The sequence below is a fragment of the Eschrichtius robustus genome, chromosome 15, assembly GCF_028021215.1.
Source record: "Eschrichtius robustus isolate mEscRob2 chromosome 15, mEscRob2.pri, whole genome shotgun sequence".
Classification (NCBI taxonomy): domain Eukaryota; kingdom Metazoa; phylum Chordata; class Mammalia; order Artiodactyla; family Eschrichtiidae; genus Eschrichtius; species Eschrichtius robustus.
In genome coordinates this window covers 88,581,716-88,602,493 of record NC_090838.1, presented here as the reverse complement: position 1 = coordinate 88,602,493, position 20,778 = coordinate 88,581,716, and the positions used below count along the sequence as shown (strand labels likewise).

The 20,778-nt window shown below is 41.8% G+C and overlaps 1 protein-coding gene across 3 annotated transcripts in view; it reads left to right on the top strand.

Annotated features, from left to right (window-relative positions):
- The window catches only part of AFF3 (ALF transcription elongation factor 3), a 558,847-nt gene that overhangs the window by 449,382 nt on the left and 88,687 nt on the right, over positions 1–20,778 (top strand). For all 3 annotated transcript variants that reach the window (XM_068564632.1, XM_068564631.1, XM_068564633.1), the window contains one exon: positions 10,989–11,029. In XM_068564632.1, coding sequence (XP_068420733.1) covers positions 10,989–11,029 — 41 coding nt within the window. The remainder of the gene's footprint in view (positions 1–10,988; positions 11,030–20,778) is intronic.

The window sequence follows — 20,778 nt, the reverse complement described above, 5'->3', positions numbered from 1 at the left end:
AGCCAAAAAGAAAATTAATTAATTAAAAAAAATTAAATTAAATAGATGAACAACAAGGATATACTGTATAGCACAGGGAACTGTATTCAATATCTTGTAATAACCTACAATGAAAAGGAATCTGAAAAATATATATATACATGTGTGTATATATTTATATATACATATATGGCTGAATCACTTTGCTGTGCACCTGAAACTAACACAATGTTGTAAATCACCTATACTTCAATTTAAAAAAGAAAGTATTTTATATTACAATAAATAGATATTAGTGTAAAACCATTAAGCTGTACATTTTAACATCTTCCCCCCTCCCTCCCTCCTCTTCCCCTTCTCCCCAGAAATGTTCTTTATTTACATTGCTGGAACTTTTTTTAGGCTTATAGGTAATAAAAGGAGAGGAGTACAGGAAGAAGCCAGAAAATTGATTTATCTAAGCAAAGGCAAGGAGCTAATGATAGAAGAATAGATCTAGAAGTCAGAGGAGGAAGTGAGAATGGTGAGCTGGCAATTTAGGGGAGAGAGTAAGGAGGGGGGAAGGAGGCAGAGAGAGGAGAAGAAAGATTAGTAATTTACCACCTGCCCAGCAGGGGTCACATAGAGTAAAATAGTTCCTTATATAGTACCTCCATAGAAGCTTTTACTGAAAAATGCCACAAGGAAAAAAGTGAATTTCTTATAAGGAAGCAGGTACATAGAGTGCCATTTTTATTTTTAACAAAATAATAGTTCAGCAAAGATTTGTCAGATCCTCTTATCTAAAAGGGTAATTGGCAATTGAAGGGTGATGCCTGTTTAAAAGCAAAAGACTGCCTTGTTCATTTCTTTAAAAAAAAATATTTTTTTAAAAAAAATTGTAATTGTACTAACAGAAGCTCGAATAAACTTTAGAATCTGTTAAAGACTAAAGCCCGGTTGTCCCATCCTCTAACACAAATCGTTTTTGGAATGAGACCAAATTGAATGAATGAATGAGATAAAAGCGAATCCATCATCCCTCAGGGATTCAGGAAGGGCACCATTTATGGCTTGGTCACCTAGTGACATTATATTCATCAAGCATTTATGTGCCTTGTGCTATTGGTTAGACCTTGTACCAAACATTGTTCAGTCATGTAACTGGTACCCACTTCCTCTTCTCAAGAAGCTGGTATCTAGCCTCCCTAAGTCCAGTCCTTTATGGGGTAAATATTCCAGATGACCAGGTAGAAGAAGCTACTTGCCATGGGACAGTGATGCCACAGCTCTTGAAGCACAAGTTGCTCCCCAGGACCTGGCCTGGGGCTGAATGTCACCCAGCTCACTTCTCCCTCCCAGCACCCACACTAATAGCCTCATGCACGGCCATGGATCTTCCTGCCACCACCCGCCCACTTCAGACTGACCTCTTAACCACCTCCACACCAGCCACCCCTGGTGCACAGACAGCCTCCAGGAATCCACGGGGATCCTCTGACCCATCGTGTTGCCCCCATGGCAGTCAGTATGGCCCATCACTCAGGGTGCCTCATACCATCCAGACCCTCAGTGGGGCCCCCGCCTGCTGGGAGGACTCTGACATCAGTCACTGTGGGTGAGGGACAGCCCCCGGGGCATGTACTCACACCATCCCCACACCTTCCCTTCTTTCTCCTAGCTCATAGCGGCTGCCCCCAAGTTTTCTGTTTTGATGGCAAAAGCCTCCAGGGCCTGGAAGCAGAAGGGGCCACATGGTAGATGTCACCAACTATTCATAGTGTTATCTCTAGAATAAAATGTCCTGGAAATGCCCAGTGAAGACAAGAGTGCCTCCCTTAATAATCCCTCTCAGTAGATTTGAGTTGCCAAATTTGGACATCCCCCAACCTCAAATAATGCCCCCAAATCAGTCAATTGGAACCGGAATCCGAATTATGAGATAATGTTATCCAGCAAACCATCTGGTGTCATTGACCTTAATCAGCACTTCCCATAGGATATACTAGGTACTAATAAATGTCTGTTATTGTCTTTATCAAATTTCTGGTAGACATATGCAAATCTAAGCCACACAGTTAAAATAAAACAACCATCAAAATTTCTCTAAAGAGAAATGTGTACCCTAGTTTTTCAAGATAGTAAAATAGAGAAAGAATGTACAGCTAAGGGGGAAAAAAATGTATTTCAACAAAGCTCTGAAATTGGAGCCATGGCAGTTAGTAACATTTGTTATCACCGGAAGTTACCTACTCACATCCTACTGGCAAATCACACGGCAGGTGCTGTCCGTCAGCAGGAAGCTCTTTCCGGTGGAAGGAGGATGAGCTGGGATCTCTGCCTTCAGTGATCTTCAAGAAACTTGAATTTTTAGCCAAGACTAAAATTTCCGTGAAGCAGATGGCAAGCTCCCCAGGAAAGAATAGAACCCAGCGCTAAGCCATGTTCTAGACCAGGAGCTCTGGGAGCAGAGGGTCAGCAAGAACTTGAGTGGTCGAGGCAAGCTTCATGAAAAGGACCTTGGGTTGTAGGCAGACTCTAAAGAGAAAGAGGACGAACTGGAGAGAGAACAGGAGAAGCGCTGGCTTGATTTAAAGGGACACCAAGGGCTTCCCTGGTGGCGCAGTGGTTAAGAATCTGCCTGCCAATGCAGGGGACACGGGTTCGAGCCCTGGTCTGGGAAGATCCCACATGCCACGGAGCAGCTAGGCCCATGAGCCACAACTACTGAGCCTGCGCGTCTGGAGCTTGTGCTCTGCAACAAGAGAGGCTACGGCAGTGAAAGGCCCGCGCACCGCGATGAAGAGTGGCCCCCGCTTGCCACAGCTAGAGAAAGCCCTCGCACAGAAACGAAGACCCAACACAGCAAAAATAAATAAATTAATTAATTAATTTTTTTAAAAAAGAAAAATACTGGAAAATTATGTTTAAAGACGAAAACTAAAACATTTATTTAAAATAAAATAAAATAAATTAAAAAAATAAAATAAAGAGACACCAAGAGTCGCAGTGATTTGTCCACAGCTGACCCCTGTTCAGCTGTTTGCTTTCATTATTGGCAGGTTCCTCAGCCCCTGAATTTCTGTCCTCTCATCCTGATCTTGTTTATATTTGTAGAGTCATCTTTATTAGAATGACCATACATTGTGCCCCAAAAAAGCAGGGTTTTCTCCCCTTGTCCCTGACTCCCACCTGGTTAGCACCCCCTTTCACTCTCAGAACTGTTCTTATTTGGATGATAAATTATATTGTCCTCCCTGACTCTGCCTGACCCCTGTAGAGTACTGGATAAGGTCAAAGTCCACTGAACAAAATGCTTCCTAGACAGCATTTCTAGGAATCCGAAAACGCAAAGTACTCATGACTGAGAAAAAAAAAAAAAAAAAGACCAGAAATAGACTCTTTCCTTTGTCTTACAGATGTTGCTAAATGGGTTGTAAAGCACCAAATGGAAGCTCACAACATAAAAAGTTAAGACACTCATCAACTGGGACCAAAATGAAAAACAACAGCATAAAAGTTAAGTTAAGGAAACATAAAATATGCTAACAGAGGTAGAAGGAAATTAAACAGGGAAATAAGTTAATAAATAACAAGTCTTAACTTGAAGAAGAATGACAAGAAAAAAGTAAGGCCTTACCAGCCAGAATTCCTAGAAAGACAGGTGTGTCCATATAAATTTCACAGCCTTCTTCCAATAACAGCAAAACACAAATGAACTAAGATTAGCTGTGATAGTATTTATTCAGGTAATTAAATGTGGACAGTGTCCTAACACAGGTGAAGCAATGTGATTACAATCACTGCTGCAGTGATACCTCCTTGACTGTCAGTGTCATAAACCTGATACTGTGTAGCAGAGATGGAGGTCAGTCCCACATGGAGTGCAGAAACAAAGGTGTGTTCTAACCAGCTGTATCCTGGACCTTCTTCTCTTAGAACAATAGCAAAATGTAGATCCAGAAAAGTCAAGCCATCTATCTTCTTCTTATGACTGTCGTTTGTCAAAAACATATGGATGGGGGCTTCCCTGGTGGCGCAGTGGTTGAGAATCTGCCTGCTAATGCAGGGGACACGGGTTCGAGCCCTGGTCTGGGAAGATCCCACATGCCGCGGAGCAGCTGGGCCCATGAGCCACAACTACTGAGCCTGCGCGTCTGGAGCCTGTGCTCCGCAACAAGAGAGGCCGCGATAGTGAGAGGCCCGCGCACCGCGATGAAGAGTGGCCCCCGCTTGCTGCAATTAGAGGAAGCCCTCGCACAGAAACGAAGATCCAACACAGCCATAAATAAATAAATAAAAATAAAGCTTATTAAAAAAAACAAAACAAAACTGGGCTTTGTGCCCAGGAACCTGAACCAACTAAGCCAATCAGTGGCCAGATTTTAAAAAAAAACAAAAAAACATATGGCTGTTGTGTACTTAATTGTCACTTAACAGCTTTAATCTCATAAATCCAACCGTCTGTTTAACATCTGCACTTGACTTCCCATAAACAACTTGAACTTCACACACCCAAACTTTTTTGGGGGGCAAGGGAGAGATCATAGCATTTTGGAAATACAGTTTTTAAAGGTTACTTTCCACTTACAGTTATTACAAAATATTGGCTATATTCCCCCCCATGTTATACAGTACATCCTTGAGCCTATCTTATACCCAGTACTTTGTACCTCACACTTCCCCACCCCTGTAATGCCCCTTCCCCCACCACTGGTAACCACTAGTTTGTTCTATATCTGTGAGTCTGTTTCATTTTTGTTATAGTCACTAGTTTCTTGTATTTTTTAGATTCCACATATAAGTGAGATCATACAGTATTTGTCTTTCTGTGTCTGGCTTACTTCGCTAAGCATTAATGCCCTCCAAGTCCATCCATGTTGCTGCAAATGGCAAAATTCTTCTCTTTTTTATGGCTGAGTAGTATTCCATTGTATATACATAACACATCTTCTTTATCCATTCATCTGTTGATGGCCACTTAGGTTGTTTCTATGTCTTGGCTGTTGTAAATAATGCACCTGTGAACACTGGGGTGTATGTGTCTTTTCAAATTAGAGTTTTTTACACACCCAAACCTAAACTCTGCCTTTGTCTTCTCCTGCACCCGTCTTGCCCATCAGTGGCTCTCGATCTGTACAAGGTGCTCAAGCCAGGAACCTGGGACTCATTCCTGACGCCTCCCCCACTTCCCACGTTCAATCAATCACCAATTCCTTCAACCCTACCTCCAAAATGTAGCACGAACTTTCTCCATCTCCACCGCTACCGTGCACTTCTCTCTCCTGGATCACTGCAAGTGACCTTCAACTTTGTCCCTTCCTGCCCCAATCCATTCAACACACAAAGGCCAGAAGGGAATTTGAAAAGTGTAAGTCAGGGCTTCCCTGGTGGCACAGTGGTTAAGAATCCACCTGCCAATGCAGGGGACACGGGTTCGAGCCCTGGTCCGGGAGGATCCCACATGCCGTGGAGCAGCTGGGCCCGTGCACCACAGCTGCAGAGCCTGCGCTCTAGAGCCCAAGAGCCACAACTGCTGAGCCCCCGTGCTACAACTACTGAAGCCCGCATACCTAGAGCCTGTGCTCTACAACAAGAGAAGCCCCCACAATGAGAAGCCCGTGCACCACAATAAAGAGTAGCCCCTGCTCGCCACAACTAAAGCCCACGCGCAGCAAGGAAGACCCAATGTAGCCATAAATAAATAAATGAATGAATGAATAAAGAAAGAAAGAAAGAAAGAAAGAAAAGAAAAGTGTGAGTCATATTGCCTCACTCCCTACTCTTTTTTTTTTAATTATATAGATTCACCAGAAGTTGCAAAGAATGTACAGGCAGGTCCCATATATCAGGGGTCCACGGCCTGTTATGAACCAGGCCGCGCAGCAGGAGGTGAGCGGCGGGCAAGCAAGCACACCTTCATCTGCCGCTCCCCATCACTGCCCATCGCTCATATTACCACCTGAACCATCCCCCCCCGCCCCCAATCCTTGGAAAAATTGTCTTCCATGAAACCAGTCCCTGGTGCCAGGAAGGTTGGGGACCGCTGCCATATATCCTTTGCCCAGCTTCCCCTCATGTAAACTTTTCAGTGACTTCTTATTGCTGTGCATAATGTCCAAAATCCTTAACTTGACCTCCAAAGCCCTTGGGACCTGCCGCTGTCCCCACTGCTCACTGACCTCCCCGACAGCAACCTTCCTGTAGTTCCTCCACTGACCAGAGATCTAGGCCTGCCTCGGGCCTCTGCTCCCAAACACTTTTCCCTTCCTTCCTTCCCCATTCCTACTTCTCTCATTCAGTAGCTCTTCTTTGCCCTCCTTGTGACAGCTTTGTTATCCCTTCCTTAGTGAACCTTCCTTGAGCACTCATTCCAAATGAGGTCCCTTCACATTCTGGTTCACAGCGCCTGTCCTCTTTGGTCATAGCCCTTGTCTAGATCCAGGATCTAGAATGCTTGTGTGTGTTTAACTTTTCATGTCTGGCTCACGTGTAGACTCCAAGTACAATGTGGCAAAAGCTTTGTCTGTTTTTTTGTTGTTGGTTTTTTTTTTAAGTATTTGTTTATTTATTTATTTATGGCTGTGTTGGGTCTTCGTTTCTGTGCGAGGGCTTCCTCCAGTTGCGGCGAGCGGGGGCCACTCTTCATCGCGGTGTGCGGGCCTCTCACTGTCGCGGCCTCTCTTGTTGCGGAGCACAGGCTCAGTAGTTGTGGCTCGCGGGCTCTAGAGCGCAGGCTCAGTAGTTGTGGCACACGGGCTTAGTTGCTCCGCGGCATGTGGGATCTTCCCAGACCAGGGCTCGAACCCGTGTGCCCTGCATTGGCAGGCAGATTCTCAACCACTGCGCCACCAGGGAAGCCTGCTTTGTCCGTTTTGACTGTCACCCAAGCAGAGCCCAGCCCCTGCACTTGATAGGTACAGCAGATGGCTTTATGGAGCTGTCCACGTGGTATTTCTGTTTCTATCAAGTAAGAAAGAAACTGGATTATGCTAAGACCCCTCTGAATTCTAGCCTCTTCCCTTTGCTTTCTCCCCCTCCAATATCCATGAACTTGTTCTACGCTCGACCCAGTTACAGTAAGGGCACTTAATTTCCTCTTTGATTTCCCCTCAATAACAGATTGTGACTGGTAATTCATTTAGCGTATGTTGAAACCTGCAAGTCTACTGATTAGGTTCCCAAGCACCCAGCTTGCTGTAATAAAGACAGAGAAAAGATGTCATCTCTCAAAGAGAACCTGGAAAATAATTATTTCTGGCAGAAAACTTGTTTTGTCTCACAGACTTACCCTTCAGAGTCATTCATGAATGAGTAATGAACTCAGGAAAGATCAGTGACGCATTGTCTTAAGGCTCTCAATCTATTTTGCTGAGAACTGAATAAAAAGAAAGTTACGTGAGGAGATGATGATTTAGAAAGAGAAATATGGTTGCTGTAACGTACAAGTCTTGAAAGAAGGAAATTGGGCAATTCATCTAGTTTTCTATGAGTAGTTTTTCAGGTTTCAATCATGAGTCACCTAAGTAATTTTTTTCTCTGCTATTTAATTCCAGTGTTTATTTATTTTATTATTTTCCAACAGTAAAATAAAATAGTGTGCAACAGCCAAAGTTTATTTTAAGAGAGGAGCCAGTAAGAAAAAGTTGGTGGTCTTTGCTTTGGTATATAACATACAATTTTAATGCCGTAAGTTTTTTTTTTTTTTCCTCAAGGAGTTATTTAAAACATTTAATATATTCTCGTCTCCTTTTTGATGGATAAGTCCTCCTCTGTAAAGTTTTGAATGATGTAGAATAACAACAAATTAAATAGAGCAATCAAAAGCAGGCATTAAAAATAATAGTGCAGGCAGTCGTGTGGCAGATTGAAGAGTGAGGGTCACAGAAAGACATTGCTTGGTGACTGGCTAGATGCATGATGTCTAAGCCCAGAAGGACCTTTTGGTCCCAGCATCGTGTCCATCTGCTAAAGGAAAGCAGCCCCTGTTCCCAGCTTCCAACTCAGCTTACATTAGAGGACTCACCAACGTCAGTCCTATGGAGTTATTCTCAGCAGGTACCACCACCTGGGATGCATCAATTCGCAGGCATTCTAGTGATGGTTGGGCATCTCAGTTTCTTGTTTTGGGTTTGTTTTGCTTTGCTTTTGCTTCTTAAATCATCTTCTTATAGACTGCACATCAACAAGCGCTGTGTTTCCTTATCAGAAAAGTCAGCGGGAAGTCTTTGCAGGCAGGAGAGAAGAGAATCAATAGACTTTAAAAAAAATTGACATCCAGGGCTGGGCGAAAATTCAGATGCCATGTGAGAGATTCCTGTTGACCTTTTAGTCACATCTCCTGATTTTTGTCATTCCAGGAGTCTGTCTCCAGTGCCTCCTGCTGAGATGATAAGAGACTGTGCTGATAATACGTGCCATCTTTCCTTTGGGGGGTTCCAAATACTTTTTGTATATTTAGCCAAACATATTGTATATTTACCAGAGAGTGAAGTTCTTTTCAAGGATAACTGCCGAAAATGGAAAGCCATCTTGCTGAGGGAGGGAGAACCCTTTAGGAGATGAACCTGGGAACAATGACAGCTGCCTGTCACCTGCTGGGTGCTTTTTGTGAACGTGCTCCTGAGGTGGCCCTCGGGAGAGCGCAGACAAAGGAGAGAGAGGAGAGGGCAGGGAGTGCTGTCCAGGCCTTCCTCGGCTTCTCACCTCTTCCCCCTGCCACATTCAACTCCCTCAGGTGTCCCCGCAAAGAGAAAACACTGTAGTTATTCTTCTTTTCTATCTTGAACGAATAATGTGACACTAGAATGCCAGGTCACTTGGGCTGTCATTCCCTGGAATCCAGGGAGGAGGGAGGGGACCCCTGTCCCTTGGATTGTCCACAGTAGCCTGGACCTTGACTGGCTCCCTCAGCCTCCATTTGGGGAAGGAAAGGGTAGTTTGGAAACTGAGGCCTGGGTCGAGGACCAGACTCCAGGTCCATAATATAAATGAAAGGCAGAACCTGTCCCAGAATGTAAGACTCTCAATTCCCTGTTCAACAGATTTTATGCTTTTTCCTAACTCACTGTGGTTGCGTCTCTTGTGGAATTATCTAAGTTTCTCTTACTAATTTATTTTCCATTCCTGGTGCCAGGCCCAGGAGCTCATGTTCCCTGGGTTCTTTCTTTCAGATCTGCCTTTCATTGCTACTTTGCTGCAGCGTCTCCCCAGAGGGACCCTTGTCATTTGAAGGGGACAGTTCCTGATTGTACAAGGGGACCTTCCTGACGTTTGAAAAGTGTTAACGTCCCTGGGGCCAGGCACTAAATGCCAGTAGTGATCCCCTCATGAGTGTGACATGCAGAAACACCCCGACTCAATTCCAGACGCTCCTGGGGTTGGGGGGAGGGTAGCCCAGGTGAGAACCACTGCCAGGGGCTCGGACAGGCCCTTTCTCCACCGTCTAGTGCAGGACCACCGGTGCCTCTTCTCGCCTGACCACATTTCAGTGGGAAGGATCCCCTAAGTGATTCATTCGTTGATGTTTACTCTGCAGATATTTCCAGAGCACCTGCTAACAGCTCCACACCCTGTTTGAGGAGCTGTAGATCCACCAGCCATTAGTCACCACTCATGTCTGCCCCTTCCTAGCTCTGTCCTACCTTCATCTTTTTATTTGCATGTTATGCAAATGTCTGCCAGTCATCCCTGGACCTCTATTCTGACTCCCTACCTGGGGACTCATCTTGTCCAGGACAATGACCACTTCTGCTTTTGCTTTTTTCCTCCTGAGACCCCAGAGCAATCATCTTCATGTAGTAGGAATTCAGTAGGTGTTGGTCTGACTGCCTGATCCAAGGATATGCAACTATCACCAAGGGTATATTTCTTTTCTGTAATAGAGATAATGGTTCTGATGTGACATTTTTTCTAATCTGAAGATTCTATTTTGTCCGCCACCCACTTGTGATGAGGAATAGCATGGGAAACATTGGTGTCCCTGGTAAACAGTAAATTTGACATACGTCGTGTCCAAGGTGAAGATGGACTGTGGACACTCCTTATTTCCTGCATGCACCCTGAGGAAGCCTTGGTCTTCGAGGCCATGCTTTGATCCCCTCCCAATTATGACTTCTCAGTCAGAGAAGTCTTTTTCTGCCTTCCGTAGATTCAGAGTCCTCGGCGGCATAAGGCAAACAGACAAAAAAATAGGACAGACAGACGAAAGGAAAGTGAGTGCAAAACTGGGAGAATCTGAGGGAGGCTTTCTTATTTCCTTTTTTCTTTTAATTTTTATATTATGGAAAATTTCAAACACACAAAAATTCCCAGAAAACTGTACTATTCCCCCAGTGTTCTTGTCACCTAGCTTCAACAGTTATCAACCCAAGTCCATCTCATTTCATTTATATGCCTACCTACCCTCTCTTCCCTCCAATTGTATTATTTTAAATCCCAGCATCGTGTAATTGTATTCATAAATATTTCAATATGAATCTCTAAAAGACTCTCTATAAAAACATTGCCACAGTTATGTTACTGTGTCTAAAACATAGCAACGATCTCCTAATATCATCACATAGCCAGTCAGTGTTCCAATATCCAATTGTGATGCTTTTATCAATAAATCTGAAAACCAGGTCCAAAATTATACCTTCATAAGAAAAGAAGCTGCAAAGGAACCAAAACAGATCTTTTCCTTACAGGAAAGTAGAATAAAGCAATGGTAAAAGTGAATTCCGGAAGTAAAAATGACATAGGTCCGATCAGTACCACGTCTCCTGAGACGTGTCCAACCTCACCTGTGGAGTATGTCCAGTCTCCTCAAGCTCGCCCCCTGGTGGCAGGTGTGACCCATGGGGGCTTCCCGTAACTCTTCAGAAATGTTCGTTTCCTAACACGAGAGGATTCTCTACTGTGTTACTAGTAGTTTCATATTTGGCCACCTGGCAGAAGTGTGGGTGACACAGGGTTTCTTTTTAAGTATTGATCGAGCACGTAATTTTAAAGTCAGAATATTAAATAAACATCTCTGCCCTTTCTTCCAGCAGGCAGCCCAGAGAACGGCTCTCCACGCTCTGTCTGACAGGTACATTTTGTCATTTTTATGAACTATAAATTGCTTTATGAAACATTGAGCCCTATTTACTGTGGCATATAATTCATAATCGGATTTTGTCCCTAAAGTATCTGTGAACTGGGATGTTAAACATTTTGCATGCTTCAATTTGTCATACATGTGTGGAGTTTATTACTGCAAAAATCGCCGTGCTGTATTTCATAGAAAGTATGAAGAATCCCTTGTTGTACAATGAAACAGGAGACAAGAAACTTGGAGGGAAAGTCCTGAATGGTGCAGTAAATTCTGAACTTTGGAACTGGTTGAGATCTAAGCTCATTTTTCAACAATAAGTACTTCATTTATTCTGGGATGTTTTCTTCAGACTTTTTTCCCACATCATTTCCCTGAGAGCTATCTGTCTTCTGATGAGATTCTCTCTCGAAATTTACTTTATGCATGGAACCCAGTTCATGGTGCTGCATGCCTGACTTTTTACTCCTTGCTCTGGCTTGTTTTTTCTAACTTGTGTTATTGAATGAGATATGTAAAGCTAATCAGTAAACGTATTCCAGCTGTATTTCACGTCTTCCTTTGCCTGTAAGACTGTTCGAAAATATTTGAATGGGGATATATAAAGTTACTTTCTAGAATAGACCAGACCATCTCTTGGTTTGGGTTGGTTTTTGATTTCTCATTTGCCAAAAAGTGTGTGTGTGTGTGTGTGTGTGTGTGTGTGTGTGTTTTAAAGAACCATCAGGAGGTAAAGATGAAGCTTTGTTTTCTCTCCACAAGTGAGGTTCTCACAGGGCTGGAAACAGCCGAAGGAGCTGTTCACCTCAGCGGGCTGGCAGGCCTCTCGGCATTGTCTAGCTACCACTACCCCCCTCCCTTCCTTCCCAGTTCTTTTCTGTGGAATGAGCAATAATTGACTGTGTAAACCAGCTCAGTTCAATGCTTCTCCAAGGTAAAACCTGTCACTTAGGCGAATTATCTGTGCTCATGGGTGAAAAGCGTTTTCTCGATGGTGGCAGGCGGAGCCCAAGTGTTTTGATTCCAATTGAAAAGCCTTCCCCATGACAACCACACAAGCCTGTGGGCTCTAAGAGTGGCTGCCACGTGATCTTCTGGGGTTGCTTCTGGGATTTTCGCAAAAGCTGATAACTGTACTGCTTCTGAGTCTGTTGGTAGAAAGAAGAGAGACTCTGGATCAAAACACACTTAAAATCTGACACATTAATTCTTTTCCTCTACATATTTCTTCTTTCCCTTTGACTTTTCTTCTTCCGTGATTCCTTCAACAAAATGCATTGAGAAGCAAGAGAAAGCCCTCAGTTGGCAATATTATGCCTCTGCCAATGGTGACGAGGTTTCTTTTTGGGGTGATAAAAATGGTGTAAAATTAGATTATGGTGAAGACTTCACAACCCAGTAAATATACTAAAAACAATTGAATTGCATGCTTTAAATGGGTGAGCTTTATGGTATATAAATTACATTTCAATGTGTGTGTGTAATATACACAACGTGTGTGTAAATGTAATATAAATTACATTTCAGTGCTACATATCTAGACACAAAATATCTTTATAGCCTTTGGTAGAATGAATCAAGAACCATTTTTAAAAACATGGACTCCCCTTGAAGACATGATTGTAGGTACAAAGACAAGTCATCAGAAACTAGGACTGGTATATTCTAAGGCTTCTCCCCAAAAGATACATGACTTTGTCCTGGGTAGAAAATGTGCATAGATTTTCATGATGAGCAATGCTATTACCTTTGACATTTTCTGATCTCCTCTCAAAAACCCCTCCTGAAGCCCAATAATTAATTGACTAGTAAGTTAGTATCTTAGCCCTTGTTCTTATATAACCACTTAATGCAGATACTGTGAGGAAAAAAAAGTTCATTCCCTAGAAACAGAAAAACAGAGGTTCCCATTGTCACTGCTCTTCTAACGAATTTCCCTGTCTTCAGACATAACTGAGCATTTCCCTCTAACTCTAACAGTTTTTCTGTTCACAATGGGAGGAACTCAGCACCTTTCAAAGTAATGGGCTGACTTTGCCTACTATTCTAGCAATGCATTTGTGTAAAGCTACTTCTCTGTGCTTTTCCTGTTTTATGTTTTCCATTAATGCAGGACCACATGAGTATTTCCAAGAGTGAGAAGTCTCTGTAATTGTTGGGCGATACAATTAAGAACCCTTCTTCAAAATAAGGACTTGTAACACCTACTGAATTAATTGGATTCATGTTTTCTAGTTTCTTAAATTAGAGAATGCTAACTTAACACATGACAGATGTCATTTTCTATCACATTATCTATTCTGTTGAATAAACTAGTCTTTTCTAGAAAATGAGGGATGTGGCTTTGGGTCCAACCACCATATGACTTGCCTAAAATTCTGTCTGTCCCAAGAACCACCTCAGGTTGGGGAGGGAATTGAGTAAAAATTCCCGTCCAGGTTGTGCCCTTCCCAAGGTAGAGATCTAACCCCAGTATCTCTGGCTACTTACAGCCTGGTGGTGATCTATTATACATTCATTAACGCATACTCTTCTGGTTTCCTAATCTCTTTTTTCAGCCCGTTATCACCTCTTGATATAAAATTCCATAATGATTAGGCAGCAATTTTGTTTCTGTCTGAGAAAAAGAAAGAGCACTTTTCAGGCCTTCAAAGTTGCTTCCTGAGTTCTGCGATTCTGGAGTTGGACAGAAAGCCCATGCTGGCTTGAGTCAGGCTACCATGTGACGCTGAGGTGTCCCACTGGCTTGCTCCTCTCTGGGCCCATGTCACTTCCATTTAGCCTTATAACTGCCTATGTACCTGGTGAACACAGGACGTGTGATCCAGGAGGAGAGCTGTTTTGTCTCAAGATGTACAGCTTGATGATGAAATGGGATTCACTTGACTGGGATGGTAGGGGGGATGTGAGTTTACACTGTAGGAAGCCAGTTGTCCTCTGCTTCCCCGTAAGAAAGCCTACCTTCGAGGCTTGGGGACCTGGCCTGATGGGACTAGATACAGGGAAAAGGGGTGTCGTTTCCCTCTATGAGGGCAGATAGAAATCTCATCCCCGTGGAGTGTCAGAGGGTAGAGGATATCCAGACATCTTCTGAAGGTCAGTCTTGTCTATCTTTTCATTGCTCCAGCTTCCTGGTTTCCAGGGGCATTCCAGCAGAAATCCAGCATCTGACAGTTGAGATTGTAATGCTTTCAAGTTCAGTGAGTCCTCAGTAGTCAATACACAACCTTGATCAATTAAAACTCTGATACTGCCATTACTAAAATATAAAAAGCATCTGTGGTCACTCCCATAGAAAACCTTTTGTTTCTTTGACTTTGTCTGAGTGATGGGCTTAGTTGATGGTTCAGCCAAAATAGCCCAAACGCTCCACAAATCCAAACAGTATCTCAACAGCGAGGCAAATGTGGGCTTTGGCCCAACTCACCCGTGCCACCTGCAGCAATGGGAAGGATGTGTGAAGGTAGGATGGTGGCTTGGGTTTTATTCTTTGCTACTGCTGCCTGTAGAATTTTTCATCCATCTGTTTTATGCCATTGAGAGGCAGCTGGCCTACCAGAGGCCTGCCAGTGCCCCAAGTAATGAAAAAGCAGGACACCAGGGCAGGAAGAGGTGGCAAAATTCTCAGCAAGGAAAACCAGTCAATTACAAGAAAACCTCCCTTTGCAGAAGGGCATACTCCTTTTTTTATTTTTTATTTTTGGTGGAAAGTAAAATTTGCTTTATTTTGGATGCCGGCAACTGGAGGGAGGTGCAGACGCGTGTCCAAAGGCCGACTCACCCCCCCTGACAACCAGCGGGCAAGAGCTTTCATAGGCAGAGGGAGGGTGCTACACGCAGAAACAGCACAGGCAGCTCTGACCGTCATCGAGAAATTGGTCATTGGTGGTCTGACCAGCACCATCTTGATTGTTTTAGGTACAGTTAACCTTCAGTTCCCGGGTCGGTTTGTTCCCATTTCCTTGAGGCCAATTCTCGGAATTGTGGCAGCTTATGTCATGGCTACAGCTTGGTCATCATGTAGTTAACTTCTTCCACCTGGTGAGGGTTTCAGTATGTGTAAGACAGCTCACAGGATATGGCTCAGAATATTATCCAGAGCCCTTGAGAGGGAAATAAATGTCCTTGACTTTGCTTACTGACTAAACTGTTATCGTTTTGTCCTGTTTGACTGCTTTTCTTTGCTTCTACATTTTCTCACGGCTCTGATTAAACTTATTCTTTGGCTGAAGTTTTTACGCAGACAAAAGACAGGAGGATATGGGGGTGGGGGAAGGACCATAGGGTCCTGTTTCATTTCACTCCCCATTGCCCTCTCCCCTGGCAAATGCCAAACCACTTTCTCTCTGTGAATTTGCCTCTTTGGGGTATTTCATGTAAATGGAATCCTACGAAATACACTCTTGTGTTTGGCTTCTTTCACTGAGCATGTTTTCAAGGTTTATCTGTGTTGTAGCATGTATTAGTACTTCATTCCTTTTTTGGGGGGGGGGATGTCTTATCAATTGTCAAATTAATTTATTCTAAATTGCCAGTGTAATTTTTTTTTGGAATTTTATTTTATTTTTTTATACAGCAGGTTCTTATTAGTTATCCATTTTATACATATTAGTGTTTACATGTCAATCCCAATCTCCCAATTCACCCCACCATCACGCCCCCCCCCCCCCCGCCACTTTCCCCCTTGGTGTCCATACATTTGTTCTCCACATCTGTGTCTCAATTTCTGCCCTGCAAACCAGTTCATCTGTACCATTTTTCTAGGTTCCACATATATGTGTTAATATACGTTATTTGTTTTTCTCTTTCTGACTTAACTTCACTCTGTATGACAGTCTCTAGATTCATCCACGTCTCTACAAATGACCCAGTTTCATCCCTTTTTATGGCTGAGTAATATTCCATTGTGTATATGTACCACATCTTTATCCATTCGTCTGTCGATGGGCATTTAGGTTGCTTCCCTGACATGGCTATTGTAAATAGTGCTGCAATGAACGTTGGGGTGCATGTGTCTTTTTGAATTATGGTTTTCTCTGGGTGTATGCCCAGTAGTGGGATTTCTGGGTCATATGGTAATTCTATTTTTACTTTTTTAAGGAACCTCCGTGCTGTTCTCCATAGTGACTATATCAATTTACATTCCCACCAGCAGTGCAAGAGGGTTCCGTTTTCTCCACACCCTCTCCAGCATTTGTTGTTTGTAGATTTTCTGATGATGCCCATTCTAACTGGTGTGAGGTGATATCTCATTGTAGTTTTTTTTTTTTTCTCATTGTAGTTTTGATTTGCATTTCTCTAATAATTAGTGATGTTGAGCAGCTTTCCATGTGCTTTTTGGCTATCTGTATGTCTTCTTTGGAGAAATGTCTATTTAGGTCTTCTGCCCATTTTTTGATTGGGTTGTTTGTTTTTTTAATATTGAGCTGCATGAGCTGTTTATATATTTTGGAGATTAATCCTTTGTCCATTGATTGGTTTGCAAATACTTTCTCCCATTCTGAGGGTTGCCTTTTTGTCTTGTTTGTAGTTTCCTTTGCTTTGCAAAAGGTTTTAAGTTTCATTAGGTCCCATTTGTTTATTTTTGGTTCTATTTCCATTACTCTAGGAGGTGGATCAAAAAAGATCTTGCTGTGATTTATGTCAGAGAGTGTTCTTCCTATGTTTTCCTCTAAGAGTTTTATAGTTTCCAGTCTTACATTTAGGTCTCGAATCCATTTTGAGTTTATTTTTGTGTATGGTGTTAAGGAGTGTTCTAATTTCATTCTTTTACGTGTAGCTGTCCAGTTTTCCCAGCACCACTTATTGCAGAGGCTGTCTTTTCTCCATTGTATATCCTTGCCTCCTTTGTCATACATTAGTTGACCATGGGTACGTGGGTTTATCTCTGGGCTTTCTATCCGGTTCCATTGATCTATATTTCTGTTTTTGTGCCAGTACCATATTGTCTTGATTCCTGTAGCTTTGTAGTATAGTCTGAAGTCAGGGAGTCTGATTCCTCCATCTCCGTTTTTTTCCCTCAAGACTGCTTTGGCTATTCGGGGTCTTCTGTGTCTCCATACAAATTTTAAGATTTTTTGTTCTAGTTCTGTAAAAACTGCCATTGGTAATTTGAATCTGTAGATTGCTTTGGGTTGTATAGTCATTTTTACAATATTTATTCTTCCAATCCAAGAACATGGTATATCTCTCCATCTGTTTGTATCATCTTTAATTTCTTTCATCAATGTCTTGTAGTTTTCTGCATACAGGTCTTTTGTCTCCCTAGGTAGGTTTATTCCTAGGTATTTTATTCTTTTTGTTGCAACAGTAAATGGGAGTGTTTCCTTAATTTCTGTTTCAGATTTTTCATAATTAGTGTATAGGAATGCAAGAGATTTCTGTGCATTAATTTTGCATCCTGCTACGTTACCAAATTCCCTGATTAGCTCTAGTAGTTTTCTGGTAGCATCTTTAGGATTCTCTATGTATACTATCATGTCATCTGCAAACAGTGACAGTTTTACTTCTTCTTTTCCAATTTGTATTCCTTTTATTTCTTTTTTCTTCTCTGATTGTCATGTCTAGGACTTCCAAAACTATGTTGAATAGTAGTGGTGAGAGTGGACATCCTTGTCTGTTCCTAATCTAAGAGGAAATGCTTTCAGTTCTTCACCATTGAGAATGAGGTTTGCTGTGGGTTTGTCATATGTGGCCTTTATTATGTTGAGATAGGTTCCCTCTATGCCCACTTTCTGGAGAGTTTTTATCATAAATGGGTGTTGAATTTTGTCAAAAGCTTTTTCTGCACCTATTGAGATGATCATATGGTTCTTATTCTTCAATTTGTTAATATGGTTTATCACATTGATTGATTTGCGTATATTGAAGAATCCTTGCATCCCTGGGATAAATCCCACTTGATCGTGGTGTATGATCCTTTTAATGTGTTGTTGGCTTCTGTTTGCTAGTATTTTGTTGAGGATTTCTGCATCTATATTCATCAGTCATATTGGTCTGTAATTTGCTTTTTTTGTAGTATCTTTGTCTGGTTTTGGTATCAGGGTGATGGTGGCCTCATAGAATGAGTTTGGGAGTGTTCCTTCCTCTGCAGTTTTTTGGAAGAGTTTGAGAAGGATGGGTGTTAGCTCTTCTCTAAATGTTTGATAGAATTTACCTGTGAAGCCATCTGGTCCTGGGCTTTTGTTTGTTGGAAGATTTTTTTTTATTTATTTTTTATTTTTTTACTTATTTATTTATGGCTGTGTTGGGTCTTCGTTTCTGTGCGAGGGCTCCCTCTAGTTGCGGCAAGCGGGGGCCACTCTTCATCGCGGTGCGTGGGCCTCTCACTATCGCGGCCTCTCTTGTTACGGAGCACAGGCTCCAGAGGCGCAGGCTCAACAATTGTGGCTCACGGGCCCAGTTGCTCCGAGGCATGTGGGATCCTCCCAGACCAGGGCTCGAACCCATGTCCCCTGCATTGGCAGGCAGACTCTCAACCACTGCACCACCAGGGAAGCCCTGTTGGAAGATTTTTAATCACAGTTTCAATTTCATTACTTGTGATTGGTCTGTTCATATTTTCTATTTTTTCCTGGTTCAGTCTTGGAAGGTTATACCTTTCTAAGAATTTGTCCATTTCTTCCAGGTTGTCCATTTTATTGGCATAGAGTTGCTTGTAGTAGTCTCTTAGGATGCTTTGTGTTTCTGCAGTGTCTGTTGTAACTTCTCCTTTTTCATTTCTAATTTTATTGATTTGAGTCCTCTCTCTCTTTTTCTTGATGAGTCTAGCTAAAGGTTTATCAATATTGTTTATCTTCTCAAAGAACCAGCTTTTGGTTTTATTGATCTTTGCTATTGTTTTCTTTATTTCTATTTCATTGATTTCTGCTCTGATCTTTATGATTTCTATCCTTCTGTTAACTTTGGGTTTTGTTTGTTCTTCTTTCTCTAGTTCCTGTAGGTGTAAGGTTAGATTGTTTATTTGAGATGTTTGTTGTTTCTTGAGGTAGGCTTGTATTGTTATAAACTTCCCTCTTTGACCTGCTTTTGCTGCACCCCATAGGTTTTGAATCGTCATGTTTTCATTGTCATTTGTCTCTAGGTATTTTTTGATTTCCTCTTTGATTTCTTCAGTGCTCTCTTGGTTATTTAGTAATGTATTGTTTAGCCTCCATGTGTTTGTGTTTTTTACGTTTTTTTCCCTGTAATTGATTTCTTATCTCATAGCGTAGTGGTCAGAAAAGATGCTTGATATGATTTCAATTTTCTTAAATGTACTGACGCTTGATTTGTGACCCAAGATGTGGTCTATCCTGGAGAATGTTTCATGTGCACTTGAGAAGAAAGTGTAATCTGCTGTTTTTGGGTGGGATGTCCTATAAATGTCAATTAAATCTATCTGGGCTTTAAAGTATTTCAAACAATTGGTTAATATTTTTAAAACTAGAAGGAGATTCTTTGATATGCAACAAAAATTTTACTGTTTGTATATATTACTGTTAACTTTCCATTAAATTTGATATGTTTCCATGTCATTTTTTATACCCATATTTTGTGGAGAATACCTAATTTTTGTTATCTTTAGTTAATCATGGTTTTATATTAACCCATCTTTAAAATAACAATTTTTTATGTCAAATGCAATGTATGACTATTATATTTGGATAGAACATTAAAAAGTAGTTAACCTAAAAAAAAAAAAAAAAATCTATCTGGTCTATTGTGACATTTAAAGCTTGTGTGGCCTTATTAATTTTCTGTTTGGATGATCTGTCCATTGGTGTAAGTGAGGTGTTAAAGTCCCCCACTATGATTGTGTTACTGTCGATTTCCTCTTTTATAGCTGTTAGCAGTTGCCTTATGTATTGAGGTGCTCCTATGTTGGGTGCATATATATTTAACACTGTTAGATCTTCTTCTTGGATTGATCCCTTGATCATTATGTAGTGTCCTTCCTTGTCTCTTGGAACATTCTTTATTTTAAAGTCTATTTTATCTGATATGAGTATTGCTACTCCAGCTTTCTTTTGATTTCCATTTGCATGGAATATCTTTTTCCATCCCCTCACTTTCAGTCTGTATGTGTCCCTAGGTCTGAAGTGGGTCTCTTGTAGACAACATATATATGGGTCCTGTTTTTGTATCCATTCAGCGAGCCTGTGTCTTTTGGTTGGAGCAGTTAATGCATTCATATTTAGGGTAATTATCGATATGTATGTTCCTATGACCATTTTCTTAATTGTTTTGGGTTTGTTTTTGTAGGTCCTTTTCTTCTCTTGTGTTTCCCACTTAGAGAAGCTCCTTTAGCATTTGTTGTAGAGCTGGTTTGGTGGTGCTGAATTCTCTTAGCTTTTGCTTGTCTGTAAAGCTTTTGATTTCTCCGTCGAATCTGAATGAGATCCTTAGCGGGTAGAGTAATCTTGGTTGTAGGTTCTTCCCCTTTCATCACTTTAAATATGTCATGCCACTCCCTTCTGGCTTGTAGAGTTTCTGCTGAGAAATCAGCTGTTAACCTTATGTGGGAGTTCCCTTGTATGTTATTTGTCATTTTCCCTTGCTGCTTTCAGTAATTTTTCTTTGTCTTTAATTTTTGCCAATTTGATTACTATGTGTCTCAGCGTGTTTCTCCTTGGGTTTATCCTGTATGGGACTCTCTGTGCTTCCTGGACTTGGGTGGCTATTTCCTTTCCCATGTTACGGGAGTTTTTGACTATAATCTCTTCAAATATTTTCTCTGGTCCTTTCTCTCTCTCTTCTCCTTCTGG